Raw genomic sequence first — 14,205 nt, 5'->3', positions numbered from 1 at the left:
AATATAGTCCACGATGAGCAGCGCTAAAATCAACCTGCATAGTTGTCCCTCCATTGTGACATTAGAAAGTGTCACATTTATCTTGCAAGTGTACTCTTCTTCAACGTTTGCTTTACTTCCTGGATTTTTCCCACACGGAAATTCTGACCAATCAAGAGCAGCTTTCTCACACAAGGCATTTGATCTGGTCCTCTTGTAAATGCTGCCGTGAGAACACAAACCAACTCTAGGCAATTATACAGTAGTCCCTGATTCAGACCGAAGGAGACAACTCTAGGTCTGACAGCACCATTAAATAATGGACATATCCACTCTGACATCCCCCACTGGTTTGTGGGCTCCTGCTCGACATTTCGGCTGGCTATTCTGGTTTGGAGCTGTGGAGGAGCGACAGGTGGATCTGACTCACACCTTAGCGACGCCTCACAGACAGCCTGTCAGTTATAGAGGCCGTGCCTTTAATTATTCATAACTTTAAGCCTTAATAAAATGTAAATAGGTGAGTTATATAAAAATTCAGCCCCTGTTTAGTTGTCATGAACGAGAAAATCAGGCATAAAAGTCAGGCATATTAACATGGGGCTCTATAGGGACTAACTGGCTTCTGCAGTCAGCCTCAAGTGACCATTTGAGGAACTGCAGCTTTTGACGCTTCAGCCCTGGCTTCAATGTTTCAGGCCTGTAGGTCGCTGCTTGATTAGAACTAGAAATATGCAAATGAAACACGCAGTCCATTTTTAGTTGCTTAACAGTCAAATTGAGTTTCTCCATATTTACTAAACCTAAACCTAAATCTGTAAACCCAGGGGAAACACCATTCCTGCTTAGAAGGAAAGAATCTGGGAGGAGGGAATGGAAATCTTCACCAAAACTGTAGCAACTGAGGTGGTGGGCACCGATGTAAATTCATACAAACAAGGGCGGGAGAAACATGTTCTTGTCAGCGGTAAACACGTGTGAAGAACATGCACGGAAATGTTCATGCAAACTGCAGCACACAAACAGGAGTAACTTCCTTCATAACAAAACTAAAAACTCCCTGGTGTTACACAAGATGGTAATCTTACTGGTATAATGGATCTGGGTGTGTCCTTTCCGTAACTGCATGAATGGTTTTTACATCATTTTGAAGTCATCAGAGGTGAGTAACGCCTGGAGGTGTGAGTGAAATCAGGAAGTACAGAAGGAACAATGTATGTTGTTTGCTTTTTTAAAGGCGTCCTGGTTTTAGATTAATCAGAACTCTTAAAGACCCGAAGTCTTAACGTGACTAAATTAAATCCCTGAAAAAGGATATCTTAGATAATTTGTGTAGAGGCAATAATTTGTTCTGTTCTATTGATGCTACACTTTTATTTTTAAAGTTCCTTATTTTAATCAGTTTAGAGGTCACAGTGGAAACATTTGTGCATTTTGACGCCATCAGCCGGCTTCAGTCAAGCTCAGACGTCAAGTTCACACCGCTGCAACTTCTAAAACGGTTTCTCATCGTGAATCTTTTGGTCTGAACTGGGCTTAAAAGTGAGCAAAAAAATTATAAATTAAAAAAGCACTGGTTTTTGATTCCGCTCTGAAAGTTACAATGTTGCCTTGGAAATTATATTATATTTACTGATGAGGAAGGTGTGCTGTCACGCCGATATCATCGTGTTTTAAATGTCTAGTTGGCCAATTAGGTTGCCTGGTCAGATCCACCTGTTGTAAACCTTATTCTGATGCTGATTTTGATTCTGATCCTCCGTCCAGAACTCCAGCTCAGACCACAGGATCCAGCTGGACCTCGGGCTGTGGGACAAGTTCAGCGAGCTCGCCACCAAGTGCATCATCAAGGTGGTGGAGTTCGCCAAGCGAGTGCCTGGTTTCACCGGCCTGACCATCGCAGACCAGATCACTCTGCTCAAAACTGCCTGCCTGGACATCCTGGTACGTCTCTGTGTGTCCTAAGATTACTGTAGCACAAATGTTGTGGTGAAAGAGTCAGCTTTACATTTATTCATTTTACCTGAACCCGCATAAGATTCTCTAAACTCTGCACACACACACATACGCAGCTCCTACTGTGATTCACACCTTGTGTGGATCGTGACTGGTGCCGTCGGCCCACATTCATGCCAAAGACAAACTGACAGGCCGGCTGACAGACAGACAGCAGCCCTCGGGCAGAGTGTGACGCTTGTTTTATCCCCCTTCATCCTCCCTCTGCTTCCTCTGTCGCTCACTGCCAAGCCTGTCTGTCAGCGTCACCATCAGGGCCGGATCACTGACTGTGACGCTCTCTGATAGCACCAGGGGAGTGCCGTGTGTCCTCAGAAGCTCCGTTGAGTTTTCACACGTTTTTTTTCCCAGATGTGGCGCTGTGTGACTTTTGCTTGCCAGGTTCTTCTTGTTTGGTCTTCGTATTTGTCACTCTCTCCCCGACACTGTGCACCAGGGTGAACTTAGAATATGTTACAGTGCAGTAAAAACACAACGGTCCAGTGGGCCGTGCATGCTGTCCTAACTTGTGTTTATAATTCTTAATCAACAGAGCACAACATTAATGAAAGTGTGACTGAGCCAGAGTTAACATGGATGTTTAAATGGCTCTGCATGACATATGAAAAGTCTCAAATATGATCTCAAGTTTAAAGTGTAGTCTTCAGATGTTAACTTGCCCATATTGTACATGAACTAGGTGAAAAAGTTGCAGTTTCTCAGCGCTGTGCTGGGTTTAAAAATTAAAGAAACAATCCCACACAACCCCAAAGCTCACTGTCTTGCTTTGCTTTGACAGTACGCTGTATGTGCACTGCAGGTGTAGCCAGTAGAAAGTTACACTCCATGGCCCGTAGTGAACAGTCCGGATCCAGTGACGTCTTCAGTGTGGCCAAAATAAAAAATAAGTTGACAAGCTAGCTTACAACGATTGATGTTTATCAGTTGATGCAAAGAGGCATGACAGCGTGCCTGCACAAGCTCGGAGGATGACGTACGACCTGCAGCTTCTACTTAAGTCCTTGTTTTATACATTTTGTGCATAAAATTAAGTCTAAAATTACCTTTAAAAAATCATCCAACAGTGTGGCTAATCACCATTGTCAGGAAATAACTCGTAGGTCAGTAGAGCTATCTAACTAAGGGGCTTTAATTTACCTTCAGTTCTGGCAAGTGCACAAATACAAACATGACACCCAGCTTGAAATAATTTTCAAAGCCGTCCTGCAGCTGCTCCTGTCCCATATGACAACACTACGTGCCACAGTTTCATGATGCATCATGGCCCGATTATCTTTTATCTATCTTCCTCTTCCTCATTCTGTTCTTGAATCCAGATCCTGAGGATTTGCACTCGTTACACTCCTGACAAGGACACTATGACTTTCTCTGACGGGTTGACCCTGACCCGCACTCAGATCCACAATGCAGGATTTGGACCGCTGACAGATCAGGTCTTCACATTTGCCGGCCAGCTGCTTCCGCTGCAGATGGACGACACAGAGAGCGGCCTGCTCAGCGCCATCTGTCTTGTCTCTGGAGGTACTGAAGCTCAGAAAAAAATACAAACTTTGGGGAAAATGTGATACATGTAAGGTATTAACTATTCCTTTAGCATGCTAAATATTCACCTCTGTGTTTCCTGTCTGTCTGAACAGACCGGCAGGACCTGGAGGAGCCGTCTAAGGTGGAGGTGCTGCAGGAGCCGCTGCTGGAGGCGCTGAAGATTTACTCCCGTAAACGGCGGCCCAGCATGCCCCTCATGTTCCCCAAAGCCCTCATGAAGATCACTGACCTGCGCAGCATCAGCGCCAAAGGTCAGAAAGCAACACCCTGCTAAAGTTCTTCGTTTATTTTAACCAAATAACTTCTGTAACTTTAAGATCTGTGATTGGAGGTAGTCGTCCTGCTGTTGCACATTATCTAATACATGTATATTTCCACAGGAGCTGAGCGGGTGGTGACCCTGAAGATGGAGATCCCGGGCTCCATGCCCCCTCTGATCGAGGAGATGCTGGAGGATCTGCAGAACCTGGAGAAACACTCAGAAGAGAGAAGAGCGGAGGCAAACACCAGCCAGCACACACACACACCATCTCCTCACAGTACATGAACTCCTCTGACTTCTTAACTCTGAAGTCGCTCAAAGAACAGTGGCTCCCGTCTTCTCTCCCAGAGAAAATGCAAACGACATAAACCACAGATGCAGTCCAGAGGGTTAATACTGTCTTACCTCAGTTTCACAGATTGGCTGGCAGAGACGCTGCTGTGTTGGAAGAAGAGATTCATCTGTTACAGTAATGACTACGCTGATGAACGAAGAGCTAAATTCTGCTTCAGGGGGAGAAAGAAAATGGATTTGGTCATGTTTTAATTTGTGTCACAGTTTCATTTTTTAATCCCTGCTGGCAGACACCTCATATCCACAGACACAGGTTTCTACTGTATTTATATTTGCATGAGATATCACATGGATTCATTTTTACCTCATTAAATAACAATGCTTTTAGCTCTAGCGTAGCAAACATAGTAAACATGTGGACTTACAGTGTCCTCTGCAATACATAGATTCCCATATGTGTAATATGAAAGCTCTGGGCTAATTGAAGATAACTGGAGAAACAAAGCAAATCTCTCTGCTTCATAACCGGCGTTGACAAACTGACAACTGAGAAATTGCAGAGAACAGAAAAATGCTTAGCTTTGAAGAAAAGTGAACAAACCACAGTCAGTGAACCGAACCAAACAATTCAGATCAAATCAGCAAAGTGATTTGTGATCCCCGCCACAAGTAGAGTCGCTCAGCAGTAGTTTTCTATAAAATTTGATACACTGCTCTATGGGATTGTTTGCAGAAAGCAGTGTCCATGCAGCCCCTTCTCATTCCCAGAACGTCAAATATTGCCACCTTGTCACGCTCCTCGCATATCATCTCAACGCCAAAGGCACCTTGTTGCGTCTTTATGGGACACACCGGGTTTTCAACTAACTCCACTGTAAACCCATATGTGGAAAAAGTTGATACTTAAAGAAAGTGATGTAGTTCAAAGAGCAAGAAAGTCCGTGTAGAGTGGGAGGGAGTGGAGGTGGATGGGTCAAACAAAACCGGACTTTCATCCAGGAGACCACAGTTTGTGTCCTGTGGGGATGTCATTTTAACACAACATTACGTAACTTACGTACCTTCGCCCCATGTGAAACCAGAAGCCAGTGTTGTTTTTACATATCGTGACACAATTTACGTACACAAGTTGCTGACTTCTGTAACGTGATATATATTTACATTACATTACATAAAAGACGTACTTATTTTAACCTTAAACATGATCTGTTATGTTGTCTGAATCTAACCTTGGCTGGTTCACAACATGTTACAGTGTGTTCTAGCTCTGAGTCACATGACGCCAAGGGTTGTGACAAAGTGCCTGTATTTGACGTCTGAGAATGAGAACAGGTTGGTATGTGCCATGCACACAGGTTTTTTTTTTTTATTCCACCTACGCATGTTTTTTGAGAGCACTGTATAATGCATTAAATTCACACTTACACTGTAATGAAATGGCAGAGGGTAAATACTGAGCACTGTATAGTAAATTGGGAGTGATTTCGGACACAGCAAGGGAGCACTTTTTGCTTAGCGACCACACAGTGACTCCAGGAAGTCGTAGCGCCCAGTCAAGAAATAGTCCCCCGTAAAACCTCAAATTACTGTTTTAACACTTCGTTTTGTACGAGGTTTTGTACAAAGAGCAAATAAGACATTGCATGTTTATCAGTGAGCTCTAGAGTTACTGATTGGTAGATTTTGTTACCTTCAGACAGAACCATGCTAGCTGCTTCCCTCTGTTTCCAGTCTTTATGCTAACCGCTGCTGTCTCCAGCTCAGAGACATGAGGGTGGTATCCATCCACTCAGCCAACTCTCAGCAAGACTGCAAAGAAGAGTATTTCTAAAAATGTGTAACTATTCTTTTAAGGGGTTATTGCACAGTGGGTGTCGGAGTCAAACTTTTTAAAGGAACAGTGTGTGAGGTTTAGGGGGATTTAGTGGCATCAAGCAGTGAGATGTTGGTGAAGATTCTCAATCATCCAGGTCATGGTAGCTCTGAGTACTACAGTGTATTGTAGGGCAGTTGAACTTGGTTGAGTTTCTTGATGATGTTTCACCTCTCATCCAGGAGTCTTGCTCAGTTCAGAACTGAAGAAGGTTCTTGGATGGGAGGTCAAACATCTTCAAGAACCTCAAACAAGCCCAATTGCCTATAATATATTGCTTACAACAAGCAGTGAAGAATGCAGATTGCATCCAAGTGTTTATTGTTCTGGACGTTTTTATTGTGAGCCGAATCATCTGCAGAGGTCTCTTCCTCTCCAGAACAAACAGACCAGGTGATTAAAACCAGTAGAAACACCTAATACAGCAGTTTCACTTTACAAATCAGTGTTTCTTCAATGCTGTTTGGCATGTTGGAGACAGGCTGCACGCCCAGCACCTGCAAATGTGTGCTCATCTTTTTTCCTCTGATGACTTAAGATCCAGAAGTTCAGGAGGTTTTTATCATGAGCCGAATGATCGGCAGAGGTCTCTGTCTTCCCAAAACAAAGGGACCCGGCGATTTAAACTGGTAAAAACACTGAATAAAGCAGTTCCACGTTAAAAAAAAAAAAAATCCACGTCCGATGCTGTCCTTGCGGAGGGCTGCTAACTACGGTACCCAACATGAAAATGCAAATAGCCCTATCTAAAGCCAGTGTTCGGTTTGTCTGTTCTGGGCTACTGCAGAAACATGGCGGTGCAAAATGGCGATCTCCGTAGACGAGGACCTGCTTCCTGTGTAGATATTAACGGCTCTTTTTAGGGTAACAAAAACACGATTCTTATTTCCAGGTGATCATACACTACAGAAAGCATACTTATTATATTACATTTCTGTCAATATCTCCCCCTAAATCCTACACACTGGACCTTTAATAAAAAAAAACAAAATCCATATCAGGTGTATGTCATACATCATTCACAAGACTAATACTAAAACAGGTCTGGCACCATTTCGCTGGAGATCTGCGTGACTATTTTGTAGTATTAAATATAAGGACACTGTAAGTAAGCTAATACACAACTTTATTCTTTCACACATATCCTAAATGCAGAGTTTTATTCGCAGATGACGTATGTGTTGCATTTTACATATTGTTTCAGAGTTACAGAGTTTCAGAATTAACAATAAAAAGATTTCTTTTATATATTTTACTTTGACAAGTTCTGTATAAAGGTATTTTCTACAAACATTTGTTTTTTCTTTAACACAATAAGCCAGTTTTTGAAATGCATCAGTGTTTGATATATCGCAGATAGCTGTACATTGAGATTGCCTAAATAAAACACTGTGTACTGTAGAGATATTACTAATAAAGAAAAGAAACAGCAGGTCTAACGGGTGGGAAAACAAAAAGCTACATATATATAGTGACACTGTCTCATTGTTGGCAAAGCAAATGGGTATAAAATGTAAAATGAGAAACTTAAATGACATTTGTGCCTCAGTAAATGTACATTCCATGACGCAGAGGATGGTGTTTAAGTGTATAAAATATTTACTGGAAGCGGCAGAACAAGCAGCCTGTGTACTGTACCAACTCATGTGCCTACTCTCAATGTGCCAACATCTTATGTTTTCTTTGTGGTGAATTTTACATATTTTGCAAATTACCTGGAGCCGATCACATTTCATATGTTTATGTCGGTCTATTAAAGTCTTGTGTACCAGTTATTATGTTGTTTGATGTTTCTGCTGCAGCTGCTGTTTTTTTGTTTTGTTTTTTTTTTGTCGTTCTCTAAAGAACAAGGACAGCATGTACTGTACCGCAACGCAGCGGTACAGTAGCCTCTATCTTTTATGTTGTGGAGCAGCGAGGTTGTTTAAGGACAGCTCGCCTGCTCTCTAAAGCAAGGCTTGTACCGCCCCCTGTGGTCCCTGTACAGAAACTGCACTGCAGCACAGCTCACAGTCAGAATTGCATCCACTGTTCAGTGGTGAATGAGTGCCAGATTTATAGAATGAGAAGGCAGGTTTATTTATGAAGCACATTTCAGCAGCAAGAAAATTCAAAGTGCTCTACATGAAGCATGAAAAGCATCAAGACAAGGCGTAAAAGAAACACGTTAGAAAAGGACATGTAAAGAATAGAAAATAGAAAATTTAAATATACTAACACAGGTGTAAAATAGAAGAGTAGAAGTTGGAGTGTAGTGTAAGAAATTAATTAATATTTGATTTAATGTGTCAGCAGCAAACAGAAGAGTCTTCAGCCTTGATTTAAAAGAACTGAGAGCTGGGGCAGCAGCAGCTCACCTCATGGAGCACATGTCCCATTTACGAGGGCTGTGTCCTTGCTGCAGTGGCCTCGGGTTAGAGTCTGTCCTGTAGCCTTTTACTGCATGTCGTCCCCTCTTTTCCCCCTTTCACACTCAACCTGTCCTGTCTAATAAAAGCCACAAAGGAGTTCCAGATACATGGAGAATACAAACTAAACGTTAAATGCACCTTCTCCATGTTTTGTCTTGACTCTGGGGACACAGAGCAGACCTGTCCCAGAAGATCTGACACCAAGAAGCTCTTGTTAATACTGCTAATACGGCTTTTCACATAATTTATAATGCACTTTGCTGAGATCTAAATAGTCACCAGTATGGACAAGTCGTTTCTGTCAGTAAACATCAAACTAGATGTGCAGTGTCTGCTCCCAAACAGTGGTGGAAGAAGTACTCAGATTATTTACTTAAGTAAAAGTAACAGTACCACATTGTAGAAATACTCTGTTACAAGTAAAAGTCCTGCATACACATTAGGAACAACATCAAAAAGTAGAGGTATTAAAATAGACTTAAAGGAATACTTCACTGACAAAATGACCCGCTGTAAATGAGTCATGCCTTGTTACCTTTGTAATCAAGAAGGAAACTTTGTTTTTTTTGTATGCCTACATAGAAAATGGTGAACATATTTATCGTTTAACAACAGCAAAACTATATCAAAACATGTCTCATTTATCTAGTCATATGCTCAGTACTTCCCAAACACATTTATTTTGCTAAAAAAAACACCTTAGTTTTGGAGTTTGGCTCTGAAGAGAGCAAAGGTAAGTTTCCCTTTCAGTTCAGTTTTAAACAGTGATGTTTTAGTGAAAATTGATGTTTTGATATAGATTAGCTGTTTTAAATGTGGTCCCCAATCAATCAATAAATCAATATGTTTGCCATTTACAGGAGGCATGCAAGATAAAGATAGATATTTTCTTCACAATTCCAAGGCAACACTGCATGACTCATTTACAGTTGGTCATTTTGTGGGTGAAGTATTCCACCCACAAAATGTATTATCAATGCACTAATATGTGCATCACTTTAATGTTGCAGCTGGTAAAAGCTCATTTTAACTATTTTATATACCTGCAAAGCAGTAATCAGAGCAAAGGGTGGCTATTTTGAAGAAACTAGAATATAAAACATGTTTTCAGTTATTTCACCTTTTTTTGTTAAGTACATAACTCCACATGTGTTCATTCATAGTTTTGATGCCTTCAGTGAGAATCTACAATGTAAATAGTCATGAAAATAAAGAAAACGCATTGAATGAGAAGGTGTGTCCAAACTTTTGGCCTGTACTGTATATATTCACCTGCAAATATGAATCGTATTTTTGCTACCTTAAAATGAGCTGCTTATTAAACTGGTGAAAACACCAAATAAAGGAGTTTCATGTTAAAAAAATCAGTATTTTTCTGATGTGGCTCGTCACGGAGGGGCTGCTCACTACAGTGGCTGACACTAAATGCAAATGGTCCTATGTAGAGCAAGTGTTTTGGCAGTGCAACATGGCAGCATGGACAAGGACCCGCTCCCTAGTTAAAAGGCTGGTAATTGGCCGACCTCACTTGAGGCTTATGGGTCTTGTAGTCAGTGATGTTCCGAAGGGCCACAGCAACTTTTTACCCCTTATTGGCACCACAGACTCTTATACATGTGCAGGAAGGATAAACAAATGAGTTCTATGTTGGCTTAAGGAGAAAAACTTTTTTTTTTTTTTTAATCAATTTAGGTTTTTTAGAAGTGTTTTTATAAACTGTAAGATCTTAATAGACATTTCTGTCAGTGTTGATTAGTTTTTCACTCCTAGTCACACATTCAGTATATTGTTTTGCCCTCTCTTTCTGAAAAGCACCTAGAAAAAAACCTCAGATAAACACGTGGAAAATGTTTATTTTCTGTGATATCGTTATCTACTTTCCATTCCGACTAAGTCAGGCTTCATGATATGGCCCCAGCTAATTATTTCAGTGCGTTGAAACTTAGATAACTCAATGACACTCAAGCACCTACAGTGATTATGACTGTAGGGGAAAAAAATCTCAGCGTTACCTTTCAAATAGGCCCGTGCATGTACATGTACTAAAATGGAACAAGAGCAGCTTTCAGTTTACTTTGGGTATGCCTTGGATAGGTGTTTTAGGTGATTTTTACAGGATGTGTGAGGGCTGTATTCACACAGTGTCCTAATCCTAAGAGTTGCGCTTCATGACGACATTCTAAGAAAAATCCTTAGGACTGTGACGTTTTCTCAATTTCCCCTCAAGTTAAGACTAGGTCCTTGTAAAGATAAAAGTTATTCACAGAGCATCTAGACCTTAAAAGAGCTCCTAAGGTGAAAACTGTTAGGAGCGGGGAGGAGCATTTTTAACAGGCTTAAGAGTTTCTTAATCAGAAGAGAAAATGGTGGAAACACAGAGAGGTCAGACAAATATTCTCCTAACGCTGGATGACAGTGACAAAATGAAATGTTACAAATTAGATTGTGCATGGGATAATATTCGTAGTTGATCTCATTAGGGATGAGCACGCATTTCCCACCCAACACAGTAACGCTATAACGTCTTGAGTCTGTCTCAACCTTCCATCAGCAGAGTGATCACACTAACAATGACAACACTTTCAGTCTTATATTTTGATGCAGTTCATTTCATCTCCACTGGGTGTCCACACCTTGCAGGCTCACAAAAGGGCGTGTCCATGACAACTAATTACATCTATTAAAAGAATGCATCACACCTAGCAACAGGGTCAACCACACCCCTTCAGTAAGATAAAAGTTCCTGTCCCTTCCTTGCCCAGAGTTGCTCTAAGAACATCCCTAAATCACTCCTAAGCTAGGACTCGTTACTAAACATTTTAGGCTAGACTGAGAGTGTTCTCAGGATGTTTGTGAATACAGCCACAGGTCCATTTGTTTTGGAGACGAAGAAGCCTCTGTGGATAATTAATCTCTTGGTTAAAAACCACCTGAGCAATAAACACTAAAGAAATTCTACCCAGGAGAAGTTTCAGCAGGTTGCAATCTTCAATCCTCACCACTAGATGTCACTAAACCCCTCTAAATGTTACACACTGAAATCCACCCCAGTGGAATAAAAGATTAAAGTAGCAGAAAAGTTGAGTACCCTAAAATTGGGCTTAAATACAAAACCAAAGTAAATGTACTTAGTTACTTTCCACCACTGCTCCCAATAAGCAAAAATTACAGGACAAATGTGAACACATATGCAGCTTCTCAGTGATAAATATGCCAAGATATGAAATTAAATTATCACTACGGCCTCCTCAGGAATCTTTATTTTTGCCCAAATTCCCTTTCCATCTCTCATGCCAGCCACTTCATAAGCCCCTGTATCTCTCTTCAGCTTAATTGTCATTCTCCACCTGTCCACCAGATGCCCTCTGACTTTGCTCCTCCACGTCACCTGACTCCCACCTCTTCCTGCTCACCTGTGTCTACTTCCTAATCACCCTGTCAGATACCAGCCCCCTTTTCTCCAGTCAGTTGTCATTTTGTTTTGTGCTCTGGTTTTCAGCCACCTGAGCCTGTAAACTTAAAGAACTATAAACCTGGATTCTCAGCTACTTTTTTGTTTAGCTACGCTGCCAGATAAAGCATTTGTCTTTGCACTGAATAAATCATTGAACTGGACCTGGATTTTTCTGCATTTGGACTCTTTGCCTGGTAAGTAAGTACATTTTTTACATTCCATTTTTGCCTTCTACTTCTACTCCACTGAACCTAAGGTGGGAGTATTGTACTACTACTATTGTTTCTACTCCACTACATTTATCTTCAGCTTTTAGCTGCAGTTACTTATTAGATTAAGATATTACATAAGAAACATACTATGTGCTTATAAAATACAATGCAGTGTTTAAAATAAACCAGTGGCTCCCGACCACTTTGGCTCGTATAACCTTACAAACTAATAAATTAAAATAATAAACTTTATTTATATAGCACCTTTCAAAACACAGTTACAAAGTGTTGTACAATAAAACTGAACACATTTAAAACACAAGGAGAATAAAACAAATAACATGTCATAAGGAAGGCCAACACTAAGATAACTAGTCCATACCCATTGAGTGCACAGTTGCCCACGTACAGTTTCACATGGTGTGTGTTATATATAGGTCATAGGAAATTGCAGATTAAATAGTCGACTGAACCCATTAAGAAGAGCAATGTATTCAGACAGAGTTTTTGTGAATTTGATAGTACGACTGCAGCCACAGCGATCTGTTGCATTTTAGCCATTTTTCTGTTGTTATAACAAAAAAATAGATTTCTCCAGTCACCTTGAGGCGTCCTGTTCTACATATCTACCAAGTTTAGTAAAAATCCATATGGCGGTTAGGCCTAGATAAGAAATGAGCTCTCTAGCGCCCCCATTTTGTTTGATGGGGTCAATAATGGAGGGGTCCCCTCAGATTATGTGTGGTTATATGCCTACAAAGTTGCGTGGTGATGGGTGAAACCCTTGAGATGTTATACACCTTTATGTGATGAGCCACGCCCTCCGCAATATTCATTGCCTTATAGAAGCTCAGTTTTAGGAAGTTTTCCAACTTTTGCCAAGAGGGAACTTTAGATATTGGTCCCTAGATTATGTTCACCCAGTTTCATGCAGATCGCTCAAACTTCCTAGGAAGAGATCCATTTGAAGTGTTTTTCAAAAAATTCAAAATGGCGGAAAATCTATATAAGTGGAAGTTATGGGTTCTTGAGGCAAATGTGTTCCTCATGAGGAGAGGCATCTCTGTGCAAAGTTTCATGTCTCTACGACATACGGGGCATGAGATATGCCCATTCAAAGTTTGACATTTCAATCGGTTGCTGTAGCGCCCCCCTTTGGCCAATTGATGTAATATTGCTTCATTCACATCTTCCCATGACCCTCTACCACTGTGCCAAATTTCATATGGATTGACCAAGTCAGTGAGGAGAAAAACGTGGAACAGACACACACACAGACACAGAGAGAGTTTTCCTCAATATATTTAAGATAAGATAAGTGGCCATTAAAATCAGTAAGATAGCACTAAAATAGACAGACAGCTCAGATAAAGTCAGGATGTGCTTTCCAATAGAAGTACGTTTTTAAGAGGGACTTAAACAAAGCCAGTGACTCAGACAGCCTGATATCCTCGGGCAGGTTGTTCCAGAGCCTCGGGGCCCTGGTTGCAAAAGCCTTTGGTCTGCAGCCTGGACCCAGGAACAAGCTGAAGACTAACAGGTCTGAAATGTAACCTGGAGCCATGAAGAGCCTTTAGAGTAGTCAATAATGTTTTAAAGTCAATCCTAAAGCAAACAGGGAGCCAATGGAGAGAGGCTAACCCTAGTGTGACGTGGTCGTGCTTCTTGGTTTTGGTTAAAAGTCTTGTGGCTGAGTGTTGAACAATCTGAAGTCGATGGAAGGTTTTTTGATTCAGACAGATACGAGATTAGAGAAAAGTCCAATAAATGAAAACATACTTGTGTTTTGGAAGTCGTTTCTCTCCTGGTAATCATCACATGACCCCTCAGATTTATCTTGTGACCCTTTGGAGGGGCCCGACTCTGAGGTTGGGAACCACCGGAGGGACATTTTCATGCAGGGTGAGTTTTTTTTTTGGCACTGTACTGCAAGTGTATTTTGCTGTTAGTATTAAGATTATTTTTTCCCCAATTTTTTATTTTAACAACAATAAACAAAGACATACACATACACACATCCAGTATGTGTCCAGAGATATTTATATGGATGATATATTCTGGATACTCTCCCTCTGGACAGTGACTTTTTCTCAATTGCAAGTATTTAAAGAGCTGAAAATGGAGTATTTTAGATTATTAAGTAAGTAAATGATGTGAAT

The 14,205-nt window shown here is 41.0% G+C and overlaps 1 protein-coding gene across 3 annotated transcripts in view; it reads left to right on the top strand.

Annotated features, from left to right (window-relative positions):
* The window catches only part of LOC125893043 (retinoic acid receptor beta-like), a 30,671-nt gene extending 22,939 nt beyond the window's left edge, over nucleotides 1-7,732 (top strand). For 2 of the 3 annotated variants that reach the window (XM_049583491.1, XM_049583490.1), the window contains exons 5-8: nucleotides 1,747-1,923; nucleotides 3,312-3,516; nucleotides 3,633-3,791; nucleotides 3,921-7,732. In XM_049583491.1, the coding sequence (XP_049439448.1) occupies nucleotides 1,747-1,923; nucleotides 3,312-3,516; nucleotides 3,633-3,791; nucleotides 3,921-4,087 (708 nt within the window). In that variant the 3' untranslated portion in view covers nucleotides 4,088-7,732. The remainder of the gene's footprint in view (nucleotides 1-1,746; nucleotides 1,924-3,311; nucleotides 3,517-3,632; nucleotides 3,792-3,920) is intronic. The other variant, XM_049583492.1, reaches the window with a different exon arrangement.
* Nucleotides 7,733-14,205: the final 6,473 nt, after the last annotated feature.

The sequence above is a fragment of the Epinephelus fuscoguttatus genome, linkage group LG8 (assembly GCF_011397635.1).
Source record: "Epinephelus fuscoguttatus linkage group LG8, E.fuscoguttatus.final_Chr_v1".
NCBI lineage: Eukaryota > Metazoa > Chordata > Actinopteri > Perciformes > Serranidae > Epinephelus > Epinephelus fuscoguttatus.
Note: the sequence above shows the minus strand (reverse complement) of the source record. Positions and strands in the feature narration are given on the sequence as shown.